The following is a 19,030-nucleotide window of genomic DNA, read 5'->3' as shown; positions in this document are numbered from 1 at the left end:
CGAAAAATAAACAACAATTATTTCAATTTCTATCCCATTTCTATCACTTCTCCTCCAGTTCGTCCTCCTCATCTCCACCACCTAAGAAGTCCGCATAAGCGGGATTCTCTGTCTCCTCGACGAACGGATACCCCAACCCTTGTAACCAATCATCGAAATTCTTCGTTTCTTCTTTCGGAACCTGAATTCCACACAGAATCTTTCCAACATCTAATTTCTCTCATTCACTCCCTCTCTCATCAGCTCTTGCTCCCTCTCTCCCTCTCTCAGGAAGGGATTAGAAGGGACTTACCTCCACCATGATTCCGATAATGGAATAAACTAATATTGAACCTCTCCCCAAGAGTTTCCAAGAACCTCCTCAACGCACCAGGTCTCTCCGGAAACTCGAACCTAAACATTCTCTCATCCTTGACTTTCTCTTTCCCACCCACTAAGTAACGGGCATGAGATTTCGCGAGTTCATTCTCTGAAATATCGAGTGCTTTGAATCCTTTCCCACTCATGTGAGTAACGAGGGAGGAGAGTTCTGCGGATCGAGCTTGTGCGGGGGAGAGCTGGGGAGTAGAGGAACCGGAGGGGAGAGAAGGGACGGGAGTGGAGTTCGTGGGGAGGGAGGGAGTTGAGAGGTAGAAGGAGAGGAAGATGAATGCGCGATGGGAGGAAGAATAACGGTAAACGAATTCGGTTACCGCTCGAGGATGGATAATCGAATGTAACGCGAGGAATCTATCATTCAATCCGCGTTAGTCACTCGCTCGCTCAAAAGGGAGGGAAGGAGAAGCGAGGGAGAGAACTTACGCTCCAGGTTTCTCCGGAATGATTACTCTCAACATCGCTTCTTTCCCTTCGCCCAATTCCGCCCTCTCCGCAATGAACCTCAACCTCGAGAAATTGATGTTCGCTCCAGAAACGATCGAAACGAATCGTTTATTCTTCCCAATCAAATGGTTTCGTTCGATGTACTTCTTGACTCCTGCTACTCCTAGAGCTCCTGATGGTTCGGGTACTGATCTTGTATCTACTCACACTCCCCGAACGTCAGTGGGAACAGCTGGGAGAGAGAGAGAAGGGAAGAGGAGGAGGAGAAACGAACCGGAGAAAACGTCCTTTATAGCAGCGCACAATTCATCGTTCGAAACCAGCACCAATTCATCTACCAACTCACTACAAACCCTCAAACTCTCATCCCCAATCTGTCTCACGGCCGTACCATCCGCGAACAATCCAACTTCCTTCAATACTAACCTTTCCCCCTTTCTCAAAGTTTGAGTTAAACAATCGGCATCGTACGTTTCTACTCCGATCACTTTAACGTGAGGAGGTGCGACGGCTTTAATGTATGCCGCTATACCCGCTAAGAACCCTCCTCCTCCAACCGGAACGAAAACCGCTTCTAATCCCTCTACATCGATCTGTCGTAACATTTCCACTGCAGCAGTTCCCTGTCCCGCAATCACGTACGGATCGTTGAACGGAGGAATGATCGTTAAACCGTGAACCGAGGCGAGGCGTGAACATTCTTTTTGGGCTTCATCGAAATCGGAACCGTGTAAAACGACTTTTGCGCCGAGTCGGGAAACGTTTTGATATTTGATCGAAGGAGTGTTGAGGGGCATGACGATAGTACACGCAATGTTGAGTTTCGAACCTGATAACGCTACTCCTTGGGCGTGATTACCTGCACTCGTCCCACTCAATCCTTTATCAGCTCTCCTTCGTTCGAGAAAAACGAGAAAATGAGAATCCGAAGGAACAAACCAGCAGAACAAGCTACGACACCTCTCCATCTCTCCTCCTCGGTCAACCTCCTCATTAAATTATAAGCCCCTCTCAATTTGAACGAAAAAACAGGAGTCAAATCCTCCCGTTTGAACCAGATCTGGTTCCCTAATCTCTGCGAGAGGTTCACGGCGGGAGTTAAAGGAGTTCCTCCTTCGGGGAGGATCGAATAAACCGAGGAAGTTAGGGACATGATTGGGTAATTGGGAGTTCCATCTGGTTTTAATTGATGAGCTGCTCGAGAGAATCGAGAGGAGAGGTGAGTCAATGAGCGAGAGAGAGAGGAGAAGGGAAAGGACGTACGGGGAACTCGGGAGTACATAGAAGGGTTCGAAGGAAATACGGGTCGTTTAATCTTGATGCCATCGGGTAGAAGGATCCCGTCCTCTGTTGGGTCGTCGGAGAGGGAAAGCGAGTTGAGAGATGATGATGAAACTGGATCTGCTTGTTGATCGTGTGAAGAGAGAGAGACGGTTGGTGTAGTGTTTTCGGTTTCGGATACTAGCCCACTCGCTGTTGGGGCGTTCATCGCGAGGACAGTCGAATCTCGATGATGAGTGGAGGAAAGAGAAGAAGAAGAAATCGAATCGAATCGCTGAGTCTCTCTCGGAATCGCTAGAAGTTCTCGATTGATGCGTTGAAAGGAAGTACATTTGACAAGCGAAAGAGCACAAACACAGTAAACGAATCGAAAAAGTTATACGGAGTGAAAACGAAAGTGAAAAAGCAAGAACGATGCGAAAAACAAAACCTCCTCCTCCCTTTGCTCTCCCTCCTTAGTCTCGCTTAATATGACCTCCTCCCGTACCTCCCACCGCACTGAGTGTCCCGGGTAACTCGACCGTTCCAATCTTATAAAGCAGACTTACGCTTGCTCCCAAAATGAGGATTAATCCTAAACTCGAGAAGAACAACAGCGAGAACGATCTGCTCTCCCATTTCCTCATCAGTCCTCTATTACTCACTCGCTCAAGGGAAAGTAGAAGAAAGTGAACGTACCCAGAAAGATCGACTTTCTCGCAACCTTCTCCAGCCCAATTCGTTTTCTTCCCCGTCTCCTCATCTACCGTAGCTCGACATCTACAAACCCAACAATCTCCCTTTCCTTCCTTCGTCGAAATCCCTTTAACTCCTTCTCCATGACCGAGACACGAGGCGGTTTGATTATTGAGATCTTCGAGGGAATCGAAGCAAGTTGAAGAACTAGGAACTACAAATTTCTTCCCACTTTCCTCCTTCTGTACCTCCTCTTCGGGGGCTCTTTCGGCGAATACTGAACGTTTAAGGTTCTGGTGTTGAAGGGGAGACGAACGAGTACGAGACGTATAACGAGAAACGGGAGATTCGAAAGGATGTAACCAATCTTGACGTTTCCTGAGGAGTGCTTTCTTCGCGGGTTGTACGGTTAGGAGGAGGGTAGAGGCGTCACCTTCTTCAAGCGAGGAGGAAAGGGATTCGTAGGAAGCGATAGAGGCCGAGAGAGTTTGGTGTAAGAGGGAGGAAGCACGTTTGTAAGTAGGAGAAGTGGTCGAGTGTTTCTTGGCGATATCCTTTTGAGCCAAACTCAACGACGATCAGTAGGAGCTAGGGAGAGATGAGAGAGGGGAGAACGTACACGAAGTCCTTTGAGATGAACAATAACGATCTTTGGTAATTCGGCTCCGTGAGAAGAAACGAAAGAATCTGAAATCGAAACGAGGTTTTCGAGTTCTCGAGCTAATTGTTTACCCGACTAAGTACACGACACGCTTTCGTCAGTTCAAACGTTCTCTCATACTCGTGCTCGAGGTGGAGGAAGTGTGAGGGACTGACTTCATCAAGGAAATCCAATTCGGACAGTATTCCAACTTTCTCTTCCCTCGCCTTGGTCGGTTCCGGTTGAATTCGATACCTCTGTGTATCACCCCACTCAGTGATTAGTCCACAAAATCCGTCGACTGCAAAGAGAGAGAGAGTGAGAGAGACCTACGTTATCAACCTGATCGTACCCGATCCAACTCGCCAATTCTTTCCCAACCCATCCTTGCCACCCCACAACCCCCTTCAATCCTTTCTCAACGACCTCCTTCAACCCTTTCACATGTACATTATCGTCCGGTTTCAAACCTAGGGAATCGGCTAATCGATACAGATGCAAAGAGAGTGCGGAGAGGTAACTATTCTCCCCTAGGTTCGGGAGTTCGATCGCTCGACTCGATGACTGGGTGAATTGGGAAGGAACGAGAGAGAGACAGGTTGTATCGGAGGGACATTCGAGGAGGATCACGAATTTAGAGGAACGGGAAGGAGGAACGGAAAGGAGTTGTTCCCACTCTCTCCCTTGTTCCCTTGACGAGGAGAGGGGTAGGTCGACGTATGAGGAGACACCGAGATGATGCGCTAGGACGGCGTTCGCTTGAGGTGCTGTCAGAGTTAAGGGTTTGGAGGTAGATGATGACGAGGAGGAAGAGGAAGAGAGGGGAGGGGAGAGATAGAGCTGAGACGACGACAGCGCGAGTGTCGGCAAAAGTAGTGTCGCTAGTGTGACGGGTAGATGCATCTTTGGCGTCGTTGATCGGGATGAGTGAACGAACAGAGGCGAGAGAGAGGGGAACGAGTTCTTTTGAATTTCGTTATCGATTATTGCTTTCAATTGAATACATTTCCTTCGCGCTCTCTTCTGCTCTCTCACCATCCCTACCGCCTCGATTCACGCTCTAGACAACATGGCACGACCCGCAGTGAGTCCCTCTCTCTGTCCATCCTCTCATCCGATCGTCGTACTGACTCTGATCGCGTCTCTCCAACGCGTCTCATTCTCTTTCTCTCTCAACAGAAGAAACAACGTGCCGCCGCCTCTTCCGCCGACGAAGAAGAAGAAGAAGCGACGGATTACTCTTCTGACGGAGCCGCATCAAACAAGAAGAACAAATCGAAAAAGAAGTCGGCGAATGCGAGTCAGAAGAAGAAAGGGAGAGGAAGACCTAAGAAGAAGAAGAACACTGGTGATGATTCGGATGAGGAAATGGATGAGGATTCAGATGAGGACGAGGACGAGGAAGGAGCGGGGGGGAAGGGAAAGAAAGTAGAATTGAACGATACCGTGCGTTTTCTTCCTCTCTCTCTCTTCGAGTTCCGCGAGACAGAGAAGACTGTTTGGCTGACTGAGAAAGGAGATGGGAGTTGGACAGGAGAAGAAAGAACATATGCAAGCGATTGTACGATACGTACTTTTCAATGAAACGCATCGAAGAGTTTTGAAACGAGAAGATATCGTCAAGAATGGTTCGTTCTCTCCCTTCTTTTCCTCCTTCTCCTCTCTCGAGAGCTGACTATAGACGATATGATGTGGGACAGTGTTGACGGATGGTCGAGGACGTCACTTCAATTCATTAATGCCGAAAGTCCAGAAATTATTGAAAGACGTTTTAGGAATGGAATTGATCCTCTTACGACCTCGTGAGACCGCCACTGGGAAAAGTACGTTCCCTTCCTCTTCCTCCTTCTCTCTCCCTTCGCTTGAGCTGACAGAGTGGGTGAGCGCGTGTGAGTAGATCCACCGAAAGCCTGGATGTTACGTTCGGCTCTCCCCCAAGCACTTCTACGTCATTCAGCTACCGCTACTTCTTCCAATTATTCGACTGAGATTCCGTTTGCCGATTTCGATAAATCAACCCCGATGACGACGAGTGATGGGAGGAAAACTTTGAAACAAGAATTAGGGGAATGGTTGATCGATGAAGAAGCACTACCTTCTCGAAAGAAGGGAACGAATTCAGATGAAGAGGAAGAGAGCGACGAAGAGGATGAAGAGGAGGAGGAAGAAGGAGGGGTTATGAGAGATGCGAAGAGGGAAGAAGGAGCGAGTTATGGAGTTTTGGGGACCATTTTAGCGCTCATTCTCGTCAATGGTCGCGTACTAGGAGACGGTAAGCCTCTCTCTGTGTCTCTCTTAGTCGTGATTCTCTTCAGTCGCTCGAGACAGGGACTAACTCGTACGCTTTCTCGTGCAGATCAATTAATCTCCTACCTCCGTCGTCTCTCTCTCACTCCCGGATCGCTCCTCCCCCTCTCGCTCTCATCTCCTCATCCCTCCTCCCTAACACTCTCAACCTATCTAAACACACTCGTCAAACAACAATACCTCGAACGTTCGAAAACCGCTGCCGCCGCAACTGGAACCCAAACTCAAACTCAAGGACGTTCTCAAGCTGCCCCATCTCGTACTCAACGAAGTACTGCCGAAGGAGGAGTACAGGAATCAGGGGATCCTTCGATCGAGTGGAGGTGGGGGGCGAGAGCTGAATCGGAATTGGGAGAGGAAGGAGTCGCGAGATTCGTAGAGTTTATCTTTGAGAATGGGAAAACTACTGGTGCGAGTAATGGAGAGGAGGGAGGAGAGGGACAGGGGAGGAAGAGAGGAAAGACGGGAGAGAAGTTTTTGAAGGAAGTGGCGAGGGCCGCGGGAGTCAAGGAATTGCAGAGAGCCGAGGAAATCGAGGGAGGTGGATTCAACTAAAAGTCGGATTGTTTCGCGGTTGGTTTCGGTTTTCTGTTCCTCTGTGTCGTTTGTCTGTGTAACCTTTTGATGTTCGGATGCTGGCCCCCGAACTTGCGAGAGTGAATGATTCTCGTCGATGAGAGCTGGAAGAAGACGTTTTTGCGCTCTTTCGTGTTCTGAATCACGGCCCAAGACCCTCCCCTCTGACTCGTATTCTCTTTGAGGCGCCTCCTGCGTTCCCTCGGTCGCAGAGCACGAGCTCGCCAACGAACGAGGTATAAGCAGCCTTGAGCTTTGTTCAAACTTCATCCTTTCGCAGATCGATTTTTGAGTCGCTCGCTTGAAGAGAAACCCGCTTCGGTAGCGACCGACGCCGCCACCGTACGATAGGAACAAGCGACGCCTGAGGGTACGACATCCACAATTGAAAAGAACTTTTGCAAGAAAACAGAAGAGAAACAGAAAAGTTTTTTGACAGTTTTTTCCTGACAGTCTTGCCTTCCGAGTCCTCGACTCACTCTCTACTGTTCACCCTTTGAATGCTTCCAAGAGAGGACGAAATCGACGACACAGCGGGAAAGGTGATCTTCTGCTTCTTCCACTTTCGCGAGTTGCTTCTTGAGCGTTTGTTTCTCCGTTTGCAGAGATTCCTCCGCTTTCGTGACAGCGTCATTCGCGAAACTCAGCCGCTCTTCTGAGGTGACACGTCGCTCCAGACCTCCTATAGAGAGTGCGACCGCGTCAATCGGATTGTTCATAAGAATCACCAAGTCTGATAATTTGCGTGTCAGCGAGAACCCAGCGTTCGAGCGCTCAAATTGATCGTGCATGCATACCAAGGCTTCGAAATGCAACACTTTCATCTCCAAATCCGTCCGATGCTGCGGCCTCGACGTTTTCGAGTAGTTCTATCGCGGAAACCAAGTTGCCCTCGGCCGTGGAGAGTAAGTTTTGTTGATTACCCAACCAAGATGTCATATACCTCAGATCTTTGAGCGAATAAAGGATTGCGATGATTTCGTCGAAGAATGGAGAGCTCGCGGGAGTTGATTGTTCAGGTTCGATCTCGATTGACTCCCCAGTATGCTCCATATCGAGAGGTCGTGTGAGTGAACGAGAAGTAGAGATTGAGAGGCTGGTGAAGCGAGAGAAGAGAAGAGAGCAAAGATCAGAGGTCCGTTCTCATCGAATGTCGTGAACTCCGGAAGTCCTCCGCGGTGTGGGCTACGTCTCTTGTCTACGCTTCGCGCTCTCGAGTCAGATCAATTCGATAACTCGCGTGCCGGAACGCCTGTTCGTGTATGGGAGGAAATTTCTCGCAGACAACCGCAACATAGGACCCAAACAGAAAAACTTCATTCACATAGTTCAATCTTCCTCTTCAAGCTACTCTTCCACATCCTGGGGCAGCTGAGATTCTCCGATTCTTGCTCTTCCTCCTTTCGATGCTTCCAGTCGAGGACGAGTTGAACCACGGTGCGAGAGAGGCGATCTTTCGTCCTTTCCAATCCCGCAATTCTCACAACGACCTGACGATCCACATCTGCCCTATGACGCTCTTGCCTATCGATGTCGGTATCGACTACGACCTGTTGAGTTCTGATGTCGGCAGAGAGACGATTCAGGTGGTCTCGAATGGCTGAGACGGCCGATGGCTTGACTTCGTCTTCCAACTGTTCCGCTACGAGTCCGTTGTATACGAGCATCTGATATATAGAGCCGCTATCGAGTCAACTGGGGAAGTGCTGTAGCAAGAGGAGAGACCACGAACCAGGACGTCGTGAAACGGTTTCTGAAAATTGTCTTCGGTTACCGTTTCTTCCTCTCCCTCCTCGCTTCCCTTCATCGCCATATAGATTCTCCAAAAGGGTATTCCAGAAGCGATAGCTTGATCCACGTCGATCCCCTCCGAATACGCCCACGAGCGAACGATCTTTTGCGAGTGCTCGATCTTCCTCAAATTCTTCTGTTGAATTTGAATCACTGTGTCGACTGGGCACGCGAGGCGGGTCAAGTCTCAGTAAGGGAGATCGAGAATGTACAGTAGAGAAAATAAGAGATCGTAGCGGTCCGCTTACAGTAATCGAACTGTACGAGATTCTTCGGAAACTCGGCTTGCATCGATGCGAGTTCTCTCCGTCGGGCTTGCGTCTTCTCAATCGCACCTTGCCATTCAAGACTGATTTCTCGAAGCTCTTGAATCGCCGCCTCCTCCAATTCGACGTCTTGAAGGTGGTCAATCGTTGCCAGGATTTTGGGGAGAAAAGGAGAACTTGCTGGACCGACACCTTGAGATTCGTTAACGGCTACAGGCGGAGTACACGCCATATCGGAGTCGGAGATCGGATGGGGCGTGACTGTACGAGAAGCGAAGGTTGCGAAAAGAATGAGGCGAGATTGAAAAGATCCTCAAAGATTCGTTGACGAGTGAAGCCGGCTCCGTGGATCCTCCACCGTATAATCTAGAGCTCTACCTACACGCTGGGTACTTTGCGATAGCGAGGTCGATTGAGGTCGAGCAAGTTGAGTGAAAAAAGCTGGACAGACAGGATCAGAGTCGCTCCTTCGGCGGCCGCTATATCCGCAGTTGGAAGTACGCTCGGAAGAGACCTCAAGAGTGTTGGGCTTTGAGGAGTCTTTGTCGTGAGTCGCGAGAAGTCAAGAGTCGATCGCTTCTCGTCTCCCTTCCCCTCACTCTCAATCGACTCGACACGCCTACGAAGATGTCTACTGAACCAACGAAGAAACGACCTCGCACCGTACCCGCCCCAACTTCGATGGAACGAGGAACTACCGTGTTACCGACCTCACGCGTTAATCGCATCATCAAAGCCGATCAGGACGTCAACCTGTGCTCGAAGGAAGCTATCTTCCTCATTGCGAAAGCTGCTGTAAGCCCCTGCACCTCCCAAGTGTTCGAGTGTTGAGGACTAAAGCCGGAGGGCGGTCAAGGCTGACACCTCCTCTCGTGGCCTGTTGCTTGTGCGCTCGTAGGAACGAATGATTGCAGAAGTGACCAATCAAGCTCACGCGAATGCTCGACTTCAAAAACGAAACAAACTGGTGAAATACTCTGATCTAGGTGAGCTTTCCTCCCACTCTTTGCTTCCTTCTGCTTCCCTAATCGCGTCTATTCCCCTCTGTGTAGCGACAACAGCGAGTCAACCACAATGGTTCTACCTCGGCGAAGTCATCCCACATCCGATCCCCTTGAAAGTTGCTCAAGCGAAACGACAACAAGCCGACGATTCTCTCAACGCTCCTTCTTCTGCGACGACCGCGACAACTGAGAAACCATACGAAGGGAAGAGGATTATGAAGGGGAAGAAGCGAGCTTCCTTGGCAGCCCAGTCAGCAGAACCGGGAGGAGGAATCGATGTTTCGGGGTCGGCGGAAAAGAGGAAAACGAGAGGGAAGCAAGTCGATTATTCGGGAGTTGCAGGAGAGGACGAGGAAGAAGACGAAGAAGAGGAGCTGAGAGGGGGTCAGATGGACGTAGACGGCTGAAAGAAAGGTGAACATCGAACAGAATTTTCGACAGAGGAGATTGCGAGCGAGCGAGTCAGAGGGAGTCTCGGCAGGGTTACGGCGCGATCAGAATTAGTCTTGCTGTGCTCGCTGCTGATTATCTCATGCAGATGTCGAGCTCTCTTCGAAATCAACCAAGGTCGTTCCGGTGCGTAATCTCCCTCCTTTCAGATTTCAATCCAAAATTGCCCCTCCCTTCAAACTTCCCTCTCACGCTTCGATCGATTCCACTCGAGGACGAGCTCTAGGGCAGCCTCGAGGATCTTCTTTTCCGCCCTCCAAGCCATGTCGACAGCGTCTCGATATTGCCCCTCGTCAATCTCGACGAGCTTTGTCATGTCCTGACATCGCATGGCGTGGATTTGATGAGCTACAAGCTTCATTGAGCGCATGTCCAAGTCCTAGCACGAGAGAAACAAAATCTGTTTGCGCAAAGTCAGCCAAGATACAGACAAAACTCGAAGGAAACGAAGGACGCAATCGGAACTCACGGCTCTGGACATTTTGGTCAAACGGGCCCGCATCCTGTCTGCTAGAGCGTGAGCGAGACCACTTTCGCGGGTCAAAGCGGTCATCTCCCTCTGCCCTCCGTCATTCCAACCGAGAGCTTTTAACGCTGTGAAATCCCGCTTCCCGTACGCGACAACTATTTCTTCCTGCAACTTCTCCGAGTCGGGCAACAGCTGGAGGATTGTCAAAATGTGAGGGAAGCAGAACGAGGCTGAATCAAGTTGAGAGGGGAAGGCAACCAAAGTCGAGCTCGAGTCGAGGTTGTCGAGAGGGACCATTTCTTTTCTGGCGTATCTGTTGTCGGCGATGTGAAAGAGGAAGACATCGAGATTGCCTTGTTCGCTTCGTTCGTTCGGAAACTCCGATGAGCGCTCGGATCTCTCGAAAGGGAGCGAGCGGACCTCGACGACAACGACTTGACGACGACGAGGAGCAACGAGAGTGGCAGAGTGCGGTGAAGCTAACGATGCGATTGCAATGAACGAACGATCAGGAATACGAAGATGCGAGTATTTGCGAACGAGAGAAGATGCGAGATAAAAACCTGTCTACTTTGCTTTCTTCTTCTGTTTCTCCTTCTTCCCACCGTCTCCAGTTACTTTGTCTCTCCTCGGTATCTCAATCTCCATGAAATCTCTTGCCGTTGTAACTCTCCATTCCCCTCCTTCTCGCTTCTCGTTTCCTTCTCCTAACCAGCTCTCTTCCGCTTGTCTCTCAATCTCCCTCAACATTCCTCTCCAGTTCTTCTTATTCTCTTCCTCCTCTTCGCCCGCGAGAGGTTCATCCCCCGGATCCGGATATTTGACACTGAGATGATTCAGAACTAATCGTTCCGTTTTGACGAGTCGAGCAAAGTTCCCGGCGACTTGAGGAGTGGAGTGACCGTGTTCTCGTGCGAGTTGACTGACAGATTCGAGGGATGGGGGGTTCGGTTTCGAAGAGGATTGGGAGGCGTCGTGAAGAGGGAGGAAAGCGTTTGTTGATTCGTGAATGACCAGATCGAGGAGAGATTCTCGTTTGACCGGATCGTTTTTATAGAGAGAATGAGCGTGATCGATGTCGGAAGAGAGGGATTCGATGAGTGGAAGGAGAGGAGTAGCGTCGAATGTATCGCCGAGAACAAGGATTCTGCGACCTCGACCTCCCATTTCGGGAGGAGTCAGGATAGTGCCATTTGGGAGCGTGAGAGGTTCGCGAGAGGTTTGAAGAGTCGAGAGGAGCGTTAGTGGGTTCGAAATGCCTTGAGACTTGAGAGCGGAGGCGTTTTCGGGGAGAGTCAGATGAGGAGTGTAAAGTGAGGGTACGATTGGGAGAGGTCGAGGAGATTCGACGAGGAGGTATCCGAGACATCGTACTATACGATTACGAATCAGTTGACAAAGTGACGAAGAGTGAGAAAAGCGAGAGACGAACTTGTGTGTAAAATTGGCCCGACGTCGACTCTCATCCCCTTTTCCTCTATGATCCCCCTCCAGAAACCCTCATCATCACATCTGATATTCTCTCCCGGTCGTTCGCTCGGATGCAGAGCTCCAGTTTCTTCTTCCTCGTCGGGGAAAAGCAGCTCGTTCACTTGATACGGGCGAGTCAAAGTCGAGTGTGTGAGGGCGAGACAATGCCGCAGGAATAAGCGCAAGCCTGAGGGACCATAAATTCGTGTTGGCGGCTATTCCTCGATGCAATAGTTAGCTACTGAGACGAAAGAGAAGGAAAAAGGAAAAATGCTCACGATTGACTGAGATTGAGCGATTCGAGGATCTTCTTCGCCCTGTTGCACCGAGCCTTCGCCGGCGCTGATCGTACATAGTAGTCCCGGTAATCCGTTGACGTGGTCCGCTGATACGCACGTCGATGCCGTCGAATTCAGCATTCGTGCGAGCGAACGAGAAATCGAAAGAATCACGCACCGTGCATATGTGTAACGAAGATCTTCTCCGTCTTCCCCATCGACAGCTTGCATCTAGCATCCATGAACTGGTGCTGAGTCGATTCTCCCGCGTCAAACACCCAAAGTTTCGAATCGATCTTGACGGCGAGAGAAGAGACGTTTCGAGTAGGTGATGGTCGACCTGCCGCTGTACCGAGAAAGGTGAGAGATATTTGATCTGGCATCTTGCGGCTTGGCGGTCTCTCTGGGCGAGAAGAGGGAGGAGGAGCGATTCGAGATGTAGAAAGTCGAGATGATGTCGAGGAGATAGAGCGGAATCGTTGGGGGTTCAAAGTACTCCTGAGAGCTTCAAGATATCGACGAGCCAGGTCGCGAAACAGTCGAAGAATCGTGAGAGGTCGGAGAGGGAGGAAAAGGGAGAGGGGCGGTGTTTCGCTCCTTTCTTCCGCTCTCCTCACCTCCTACCGCATCATGGCAGCCTACGACCTACCCGGAATCTCCTGCTCTTTCCCCTCGGCCGGAGTCCTCCTCATCGAACTCAATCGGGCTCCCGTCAATGCGTTCAATACCTCGTTATGGGTCAACACGGCTTCTGCGTTCGATCAAGCCTCGGAAGACCCAGAAGTTAGAGCTATAGTGTTTGGATCAAAGCTAGAGAAAGGGTTCACAGCTGGATTAGATCTCATGTCGGTCCTTTGTCGCTGTTTCAAGCCAATTTCGTACGTACGCTGACCTTTCGTTTCGGTTACTTCCGGCTACCATGATAGGGAATCAAACCTGAACGAGAAAGGCTCAGATCCTGCTAGGACTGCACTCCTATTGAAGCCTGTGAGCTGCCGATCCTTCCTTCCCTCTTTCTCGTCGTCGTTACGAAAATATCTCCCGAGCTGAAAATCTCTCGTTTCCTCCGAGAACAGTACATCAAACTCCTTCAAGATAGCGTCTCGTCGATTCAGAATTGCTCGAAACCGGTCGTTGCGGCGACTCATGGTATCTGTTTGGGAGCAGGGATCGATTTGATCAGTGCTTGCGATATCAGGCTTTGTTCCGAAAAGACCGTCTTCTCCATCAAGGTCAGTTCTGCTTTCGCTCTCATCTACCTCCTCGAACCGAGACTGATGCGACGATGCTTCGAATCTGACAGGAAGTTGATATCGGGTTAGCGGCTGACGTCGGATCGTTGCAACGTCTACCGAAAGTGACGGGAAACGCTTCTCTCCTCTATGAACTCGCTCTCACCGCTCGCAACTTCGGTCCGGAGGAAGCAGTCAAGCTCGGACTCGTCAGTAACGTTGTTAAAGGATCGAGAGAAGAAGTCACGAAAGAGGCGATTAAACTGGCAACTCTGATCGCTTGTCAGTCTCTCTCGTTCGCACTGCCTCGATGTGTGGGAAAGGGCGAAGAGCTGACGTTGGATGATGTTACAGCGAAGAGTCCGATCGCAACGTTGTCGACGAAACACTTGTTGAACTATTCGAGGGAACATTCAGTTCAAGAAGGATTGGATTACACCGCAGTCTGGTACGCCTCTCGCTCTCGCTTTCTCCTCCTCTCGTTTCAGTCGAACTGAGCTGATCGTGCTCGACGTTTTGCCTCGATAGGAATATGGTAAATCATCGTCTCGTTGTTTCGATTCCCGATTCGAGTTCTTTAAATTAACCCCCTTCCCTCTCTTCCCTTGTGACAGTCGATGCTTCAAGCCGAAGATATTCCTCTCGCATTTCAAGCGTACGTGTCGGCACAATCTCAGCTATCATCGCTCGCGCTGATTGTTGCCAAATACGTACAGATTTTCGACGAAGAAACCTGCGAAATTCCCGAAACTCGCTTCGAAGCTATAGAGCGTCACGGTATCGAGCAAGGATTCAGGATGCGAGCGCTATGTCAAGGGGTTCACGTGAAGGGTTGTAAGATTTGGTTTTGTCGACGTGAATTCATCAAAGCAGTTTTTTTCAGTTATCAACGCTCGCGCTTGTTTTCTCTGCACTCTCTTTGTCGCGCACGGACGAAAACGATCGAAACAACTGGTCATTTGGAGACGAGAGACGACGAATTAATTGCTATTCGACACGAAGGAGAACAAAAAAGGGTATCGAAACGAAGGGAAACGAGACGAAATGCGAAGAGGGGATCGAGACAGATGAACGACGGTGAGAGGCAGGAAGACTGCGACAGTAAGCGAGAGAATGAGAAAGAGAGGACGGAAAGTCGACAATGCGAAAGAGTGAGGTTTCGGTCGAAAGAGAGAAAAGCGAAATCGACGTGACGAGAGGATAGAGGGAGACGAGGGATTAAGTCGGTAGCGAGGTCAGATGGATTCGAGAGTGAGTGAACTTAGAAGATCTCGGCAGCGAGGGGACAGTTGTCGAGTGAGTGACCGAATTCTGCGCGAAGAACGAAATCCGAGTCAGCTTCGAACGAGCTCAAATTCGCGAAGAACGAGAGAGAATCGCACCTTCGCAGTCATCACACCATTCTTGAGATGCATCTGCTCCGTTCGCTTGAATCAAGAGGGTCGAAGTCGTTCGAGAATGATGAAGGTTCGTCGCCGAGGCGCTCGGGGAAACTGGTGAACGTCGTTTCGAGGGAGAGTTGGAACCGAGGACTAGCTCACACGATCAATCGTCAGAATCTCAATCGTTCGATACGATAGAGAAAGCGAGTGAAGCTCACATTCGGGACAAGAATCCAAATCGTGACCCGTCTCTCCGCACATTTCACAACTCGCTTCCTCGTCCTCTTCTGCGCTTTGACTCAACTTTGACGTCGACGTCGTTGTTGTCGTTGTCGTCGTCGCGCCGTTGTTGGCCGACGTCGGAATCGAGTGTTTCGAGAGGAGAGACTTGTAGTGTTCGAGTTCAGTTTCGAGTTCGTCTTCTCGGTAGATCTTCGATTCGACGAGGTTCTCGAGTTCGGAGACCTGTACGAAAGGATGTCGGCTCCATATGCGCCTGCTACAGCAAAGGAGGAGAGATCGACGTACCTCTTGATTGAGCGCTTTCACATCTCTTTCCGATTTCCGTTGAATCTCTTTCAGTTCCGATCGAAGTTGCTCGACTTCACGGCGAAGAGTCGAAGAGTCTGGCGACGTTGATGCTTGAGCCGGAGTCGAAGAGAGTTCGTTCATGAGACTAGATTCGGGGAGGGAGTCAGCTTGCGAATCTTCGAAACGAGCGTTCGGGAGAAGACTCACTTTTCGACGGTCGCTTCGAGGGCTTGTTGAGTAGCTCTGCGAGAGTCGTTGACATCAGTGAGTGGCTCAAAAAGCGAAAGGAGGAGAGAAGAGACTCACCTGAGTTCAGCAGCGTCTTCTTCGAGAACCTTGCTACGATCGACGAGCTGTTGATTCTCATCCGTCAAAGTCGATACGATACTCTTCAATCCGACGATCTGATCTTTCGCCGAAGTCATCTCGTCTTTGCCTCCAATCGAGCTCGCGACGGATCCTCTTCGATCTTTCTCCTCGTAACCCTGCAACCTTTCGATCTCCTTCTCGGCGATTCGAAGATCCTGTCGAAGCTCGTCGACGAGTCTAGCGTTCTTGAGAGATTCTTGTTGAAGGGTAGAGAAATCGGATTTCGCAGAGGCGAGTTCGCGAGTGATTCGTTTGAGATCTTCCGAATTGCCGCCGCTCGCCTCGTGTCGAAGTCCTTCGAGCTCGTTGCGTTCAGTCTCGAGAGTAGCTTGAGATTCGTCGAGAGCGATTTGAAGTTCTTTGATTCGAGCGTTGAAACGAGATTCCGAATGAGACGATCGATCTGCGAGACGAGAGATTCAATCTTTCGCCCAGCTTTCGTTTCGAGCGAGGGGGAAAGACTCACCGATAACCTCCTTCAACTGCTTAATCTCTGCTCGTAAAGTCTGCTCCGATTCTCCCGATTTGTATTTCCTCTCCCTCGCTTCTTCAAGTTCCAGCTCGAGACTCGCTCTCGCATCTTCGAGTTGTTCTTCGAGTTGCGCAACCTTTGATCGGAGATGATCTGCTTCAGCGAGTGCAGTTTCGGCGTCGATTGCAGCGGCGTGAGAAGCTGAAGCCGAAAGATTCGTCGAAACTGAACGATGAATCGAAGACGGAGGTGAACTCGAACGAGACGACGAGCCTTGCTGAGCTTGAAGAGTTTCGACGAGCTCGACGGCCTCCAATCTCGCGAGTTCAATTTCGGCGATCTTCTCCTCGTAAGTTTCGCACAGAGCTTGACCGGCGTTTCGAAGTTTGTCGATCTGTTGATTCAGGTCGAGTCGTTCGTCTTCGTGTTCTTTCGTCGCTTGGGCGAGTCGTTCTCGTAATGATTCAACTTCGGCTTCTTTCGCGGCTGATTTGTGAGACGATTCGAGTTTGTTTTTCGAGATTTGCGAGAGTTGTTGATCGACTTGAGTTTCGAGTTCGACGATTCTTGCTCGTAATTCGCTATCGTAGGCCGCTTCGACTATCGGTATCGTCTTCTCTTTCTCTTCGAGTAATGACCTCAATCTCTCCTCTTGTTCCTCCAATATCCGATTCTTCTCCTCCAAGCGATCCTCCATTTCTCTCCCGAGTTGTTCGCTCCCTTCAAGCAGCGCTCTCGTCTCTTCCTCCCTCCTCTTCGTATCTTCCAGCTCCCGCTTCAACTCCTCGACTTCCTCGAATCCGTTCCGATGCGATTGTCTCGAAGTGCTCGAAGCGAAAGACTGTCTCGAAGAACTTCTCAGACTCGGAGTCGTCGGCCTTTCTCCACCATTTGTCGAAGAGCTGATCGAGCTCGCCATACTTGTTCGTCGTCGCATCATCGCTCCGGGAGTTGAAGGTGTGATTCTCCCCGACATTGAAGAAGGAGTGACGCTTCGAGTTCGACCGTAAGCTGATGGAATCGGAGGGACTTCTGGAGGAGGCATGATCGAATTTGATTGTCGTAGGGAAGAAGGGGGTCGTTTGATCGAGGAAGCGGCGATGGGAGTTCCAGTCGGACCGAGAGATTTCCGAGAAGGAGTCGCGATTCCGCCGAGTGAAGGTCGAGAGAGTCGAGTAGCGGGTTTAGGAGTCGTATAAGAGGGTGTGGGCTTTGTTGGGGAAAGAGAAGCGCGAGGTTTTGTAGGAGAGAGGGAGCGTCGAGGAGTTTTCGAAGGAGAAGTCGGAGAATCGATCGCGAGTGGAGCAGAAAGGGTCGTTCTTCTCGATGCGAGATCTCGAGCGGACATTCCGGCGTATTTTGATGCTCTTGAGGTTGAAGCTGAGGAAGTCGGAGTAGGTCGAGGTCTCGGTTTCGCGGCGATTTTCGCGAGAGGAAGGAACAGTCCGCAGAGAGGCGGGCATGCGAAGTATTGAACTCTGAGAGAACGATTGTATCAGTTTCTGAAGAGTATGAGCGTTCGAAGGAGTGTGAACTCACCCTTTCACGCTACCGTCGTTTTTACCTTTTCCTGCGAATTCCTCAGCGAGTTCGACTCCCCCCCATTCTCCAGCTTTCCCATCGACCTGCCCGATAAACCTCACTGTTCCCTCCATCCTCTCTCCCTGAACTTCGAACGTGACTTGATCTCCGACTTGAAAATTAAGATTCGGAGACGAAGAAGAGGTCGAGGCGGCGAATCTCGAAGTCGAAGAACCGAAACCGGTAGGAGTTTTCGGTCTTGTATTCGACGGAGTCGTCGGTGTTCTTCGATCTGCTTGTGAAGGAGTACTCGAGCGAAGAAGAGCGGCGGTTCTCACTCCTGGTAAAACTGCTTTTCTCCTCTCTGCTGAATCCGGATGTTGTTCGTCTGATGCGATCGCAACTCCGACTTCTCCTCCTTCGTAGTCGTGTGGGTCGTGCGCCGCTACTGCTTGTCGTAAGGAGTTCATCTGAGAGGAGGAGAGCTGCGAGGGAGGTCGACCGGGAGTGACGGGGTTCATCGATTTCCGGCGAGGAGTCGACCCTTGAGGGAGCAGTGACGCTCGTGGTGTCGAAGGTGGTCGTAGAGACATCTATACGATCGAGGTTGGGACGTGTTGAAGGAGAGATTCATGAGGAAGAAAGGGAGAGAAAGGTCAGCTCGATTCTCGTCGCACAGACTTGTGGCTGAGCTCCTAGCAGTTCTCCTGATTCGCAAACCATTCCTAAGGTGTTCGTTCTCACCCTTTCGAGCCCAGGAGAGCGAGATCCTTCGATGTTTCCCGCGTGTTTATTGATCGATCAGACTTAATCTACTTACCTTGTCTCGGTTCCTCCTAGCAGTTCAGGAGCGCGTCTAATCGTCCGTAAGCCCCAATTTGTGTGCAGCGTTGGGCGTTGAGTTGAATGGGGAGGGGGTATCGAATTTGACTGAGTTGTTCGCGTGTTTCCTTCTCAGGCGATCCGCTTCCTCGATAGATCGATTGTCGTGAAGGTCGGCGACAAGTCGGTTTGAGTCAGGAGTCGATCGCGGCGAGTTGTCGTGTCGCGAGGAAATGGTCGAGGTGAGAGAAAACAATCGCCTCCCCCTCTCGCTCCTACCAATCACTCGCGTTACGAATCAAGTCGACGATGAACCACAAAACAGGCGCAGCAGCTCGGGGACCATTCGAAAGCGCCTCAATCCTTCCCTCGTTTCCTCTTCGACGACTCCTCGATTCAGTTTCCACGCCTCTCACTCTGCTTGGATGGATCCGCAATAGCTGTGATAGTTAGGCTAGTCATGAGCTGGAGACCTTGATGCTCGCGGATACGGCCTCAGCTTGTGAGTCCTATTCGTTCTTCTCTCTCTCTTTCTCACTGTCTTCCGCTCCTTGCTAGTCTCCTTGCTCCGCGAACTGAGGGTTAGGGTTAGGGTTAGGGTTAGGGTTAGGGTTAGGGTTAGGGTTAGGGTTAGGGTTAGGGTTAGGGTTAGGGTTAGGGTTAGGGTTAGGG

General features: G+C 50.6%; 10 protein-coding genes across 10 annotated transcripts; 4 read left to right on the top strand and 6 right to left on the bottom strand.

The window, feature by feature from the left end:
* Window positions 1–43: 43 nt before the first annotated feature.
* Window positions 44–2,311, bottom strand: ILV1 (threonine ammonia-lyase ILV1; the record flags this gene model as incomplete). Its single annotated transcript, XM_076633329.1, has 6 exons — window positions 44–210; window positions 293–729; window positions 802–1,021; window positions 1,097–1,681; window positions 1,762–2,016; window positions 2,086–2,311. The coding sequence occupies 6 exons, from the start codon at window positions 2,309–2,311 to the stop codon at window positions 44–46; spliced, it is 1,890 nt and encodes a 629-aa protein (XP_076486640.1).
* A 247-nt stretch (window positions 2,312–2,558) lies between these two features.
* On the bottom strand, window positions 2,559–4,321 carry JCM6883_005803 (uncharacterized protein; the record flags this gene model as incomplete). The annotated part of the gene is made up of 5 exons (XM_076633328.1): window positions 2,559–2,709; window positions 2,782–3,332; window positions 3,398–3,514; window positions 3,595–3,675; window positions 3,752–4,321. The coding sequence occupies 5 exons, from the start codon at window positions 4,319–4,321 to the stop codon at window positions 2,559–2,561; spliced, it is 1,470 nt and encodes a 489-aa protein (XP_076486639.1).
* Window positions 4,322–4,487: 166 nt separating this feature from the next.
* JCM6883_005802 (MAGE domain-containing protein) lies at window positions 4,488–6,280 on the top strand (the record flags this gene model as incomplete). The annotated part of the gene is made up of 6 exons (XM_076633327.1): window positions 4,488–4,502; window positions 4,598–4,864; window positions 4,953–5,046; window positions 5,119–5,241; window positions 5,316–5,690; window positions 5,775–6,280. The coding sequence occupies 6 exons, from the start codon at window positions 4,488–4,490 to the stop codon at window positions 6,278–6,280; spliced, it is 1,380 nt and encodes a 459-aa protein (XP_076486638.1).
* A 503-nt stretch (window positions 6,281–6,783) lies between these two features.
* On the bottom strand, window positions 6,784–7,354 carry JCM6883_005801 (uncharacterized protein; the record flags this gene model as incomplete). Its single annotated transcript, XM_076633326.1, has 2 exons — window positions 6,784–7,034; window positions 7,099–7,354. 2 exons carry the CDS (start codon window positions 7,352–7,354, stop codon window positions 6,784–6,786), a joined length of 507 nt encoding a protein of 168 aa, XP_076486637.1.
* Window positions 7,355–7,617: 263 nt separating this feature from the next.
* On the bottom strand, window positions 7,618–8,590 carry JCM6883_005800 (uncharacterized protein; the record flags this gene model as incomplete). Its single annotated transcript, XM_076633325.1, has 3 exons — window positions 7,618–7,968; window positions 8,034–8,254; window positions 8,341–8,590. 3 exons carry the CDS (start codon window positions 8,588–8,590, stop codon window positions 7,618–7,620), a joined length of 822 nt encoding a protein of 273 aa, XP_076486636.1.
* A 395-nt stretch (window positions 8,591–8,985) lies between these two features.
* JCM6883_005799 (histone-fold domain-containing protein) lies at window positions 8,986–9,769 on the top strand (the record flags this gene model as incomplete). Its single annotated transcript, XM_076633324.1, has 3 exons — window positions 8,986–9,153; window positions 9,257–9,344; window positions 9,411–9,769. 3 exons carry the CDS (start codon window positions 8,986–8,988, stop codon window positions 9,767–9,769), a joined length of 615 nt encoding a protein of 204 aa, XP_076486635.1.
* A 1,079-nt stretch (window positions 9,770–10,848) lies between these two features.
* On the bottom strand, window positions 10,849–12,412 carry JCM6883_005798 (ribonuclease Z; the record flags this gene model as incomplete). Its single annotated transcript, XM_076633323.1, has 4 exons — window positions 10,849–11,654; window positions 11,714–11,966; window positions 12,030–12,136; window positions 12,208–12,412. 4 exons carry the CDS (start codon window positions 12,410–12,412, stop codon window positions 10,849–10,851), a joined length of 1,371 nt encoding a protein of 456 aa, XP_076486634.1.
* Window positions 12,413–12,659: 247 nt separating this feature from the next.
* JCM6883_005797 (uncharacterized protein) lies at window positions 12,660–14,029 on the top strand (the record flags this gene model as incomplete). The annotated part of the gene is made up of 8 exons (XM_076633322.1): window positions 12,660–12,874; window positions 12,956–13,016; window positions 13,106–13,261; window positions 13,333–13,543; window positions 13,616–13,709; window positions 13,790–13,796; window positions 13,876–13,916; window positions 13,978–14,029. The coding sequence occupies 8 exons, from the start codon at window positions 12,660–12,662 to the stop codon at window positions 14,027–14,029; spliced, it is 837 nt and encodes a 278-aa protein (XP_076486633.1).
* A 493-nt stretch (window positions 14,030–14,522) lies between these two features.
* Window positions 14,523–18,129, bottom strand: JCM6883_005796 (uncharacterized protein; the record flags this gene model as incomplete). Its single annotated transcript, XM_076633321.1, has 8 exons — window positions 14,523–14,572; window positions 14,644–14,793; window positions 14,862–15,108; window positions 15,172–15,319; window positions 15,382–15,417; window positions 15,481–15,946; window positions 16,010–17,493; window positions 17,555–18,129. The coding sequence occupies 8 exons, from the start codon at window positions 18,127–18,129 to the stop codon at window positions 14,523–14,525; spliced, it is 3,156 nt and encodes a 1,051-aa protein (XP_076486632.1).
* Window positions 18,130–18,835: 706 nt separating this feature from the next.
* On the top strand, window positions 18,836–19,023 carry JCM6883_005795 (uncharacterized protein; the record flags this gene model as incomplete). The annotated part of the gene is made up of 2 exons (XM_076633320.1): window positions 18,836–18,860; window positions 18,945–19,023. Coding segments are annotated over 2 exons (104 nt in total), but the record flags the coding sequence as incomplete, so codon positions are not given.
* Between the last annotated feature and the right edge of the window lie 7 nt (window positions 19,024–19,030).

This window comes from Sporobolomyces salmoneus (genome assembly GCF_050403485.1).
Source record: "Sporobolomyces salmoneus JCM6883 DNA, S_salmoneus_JCM6883_v1_ctg37, whole genome shotgun sequence".
In the NCBI taxonomy this organism is placed as follows: domain Eukaryota; kingdom Fungi; phylum Basidiomycota; class Microbotryomycetes; order Sporidiobolales; family Sporidiobolaceae; genus Sporobolomyces; species Sporobolomyces salmoneus.
This window is presented reverse-complemented; position numbering and strand designations above follow the sequence as displayed.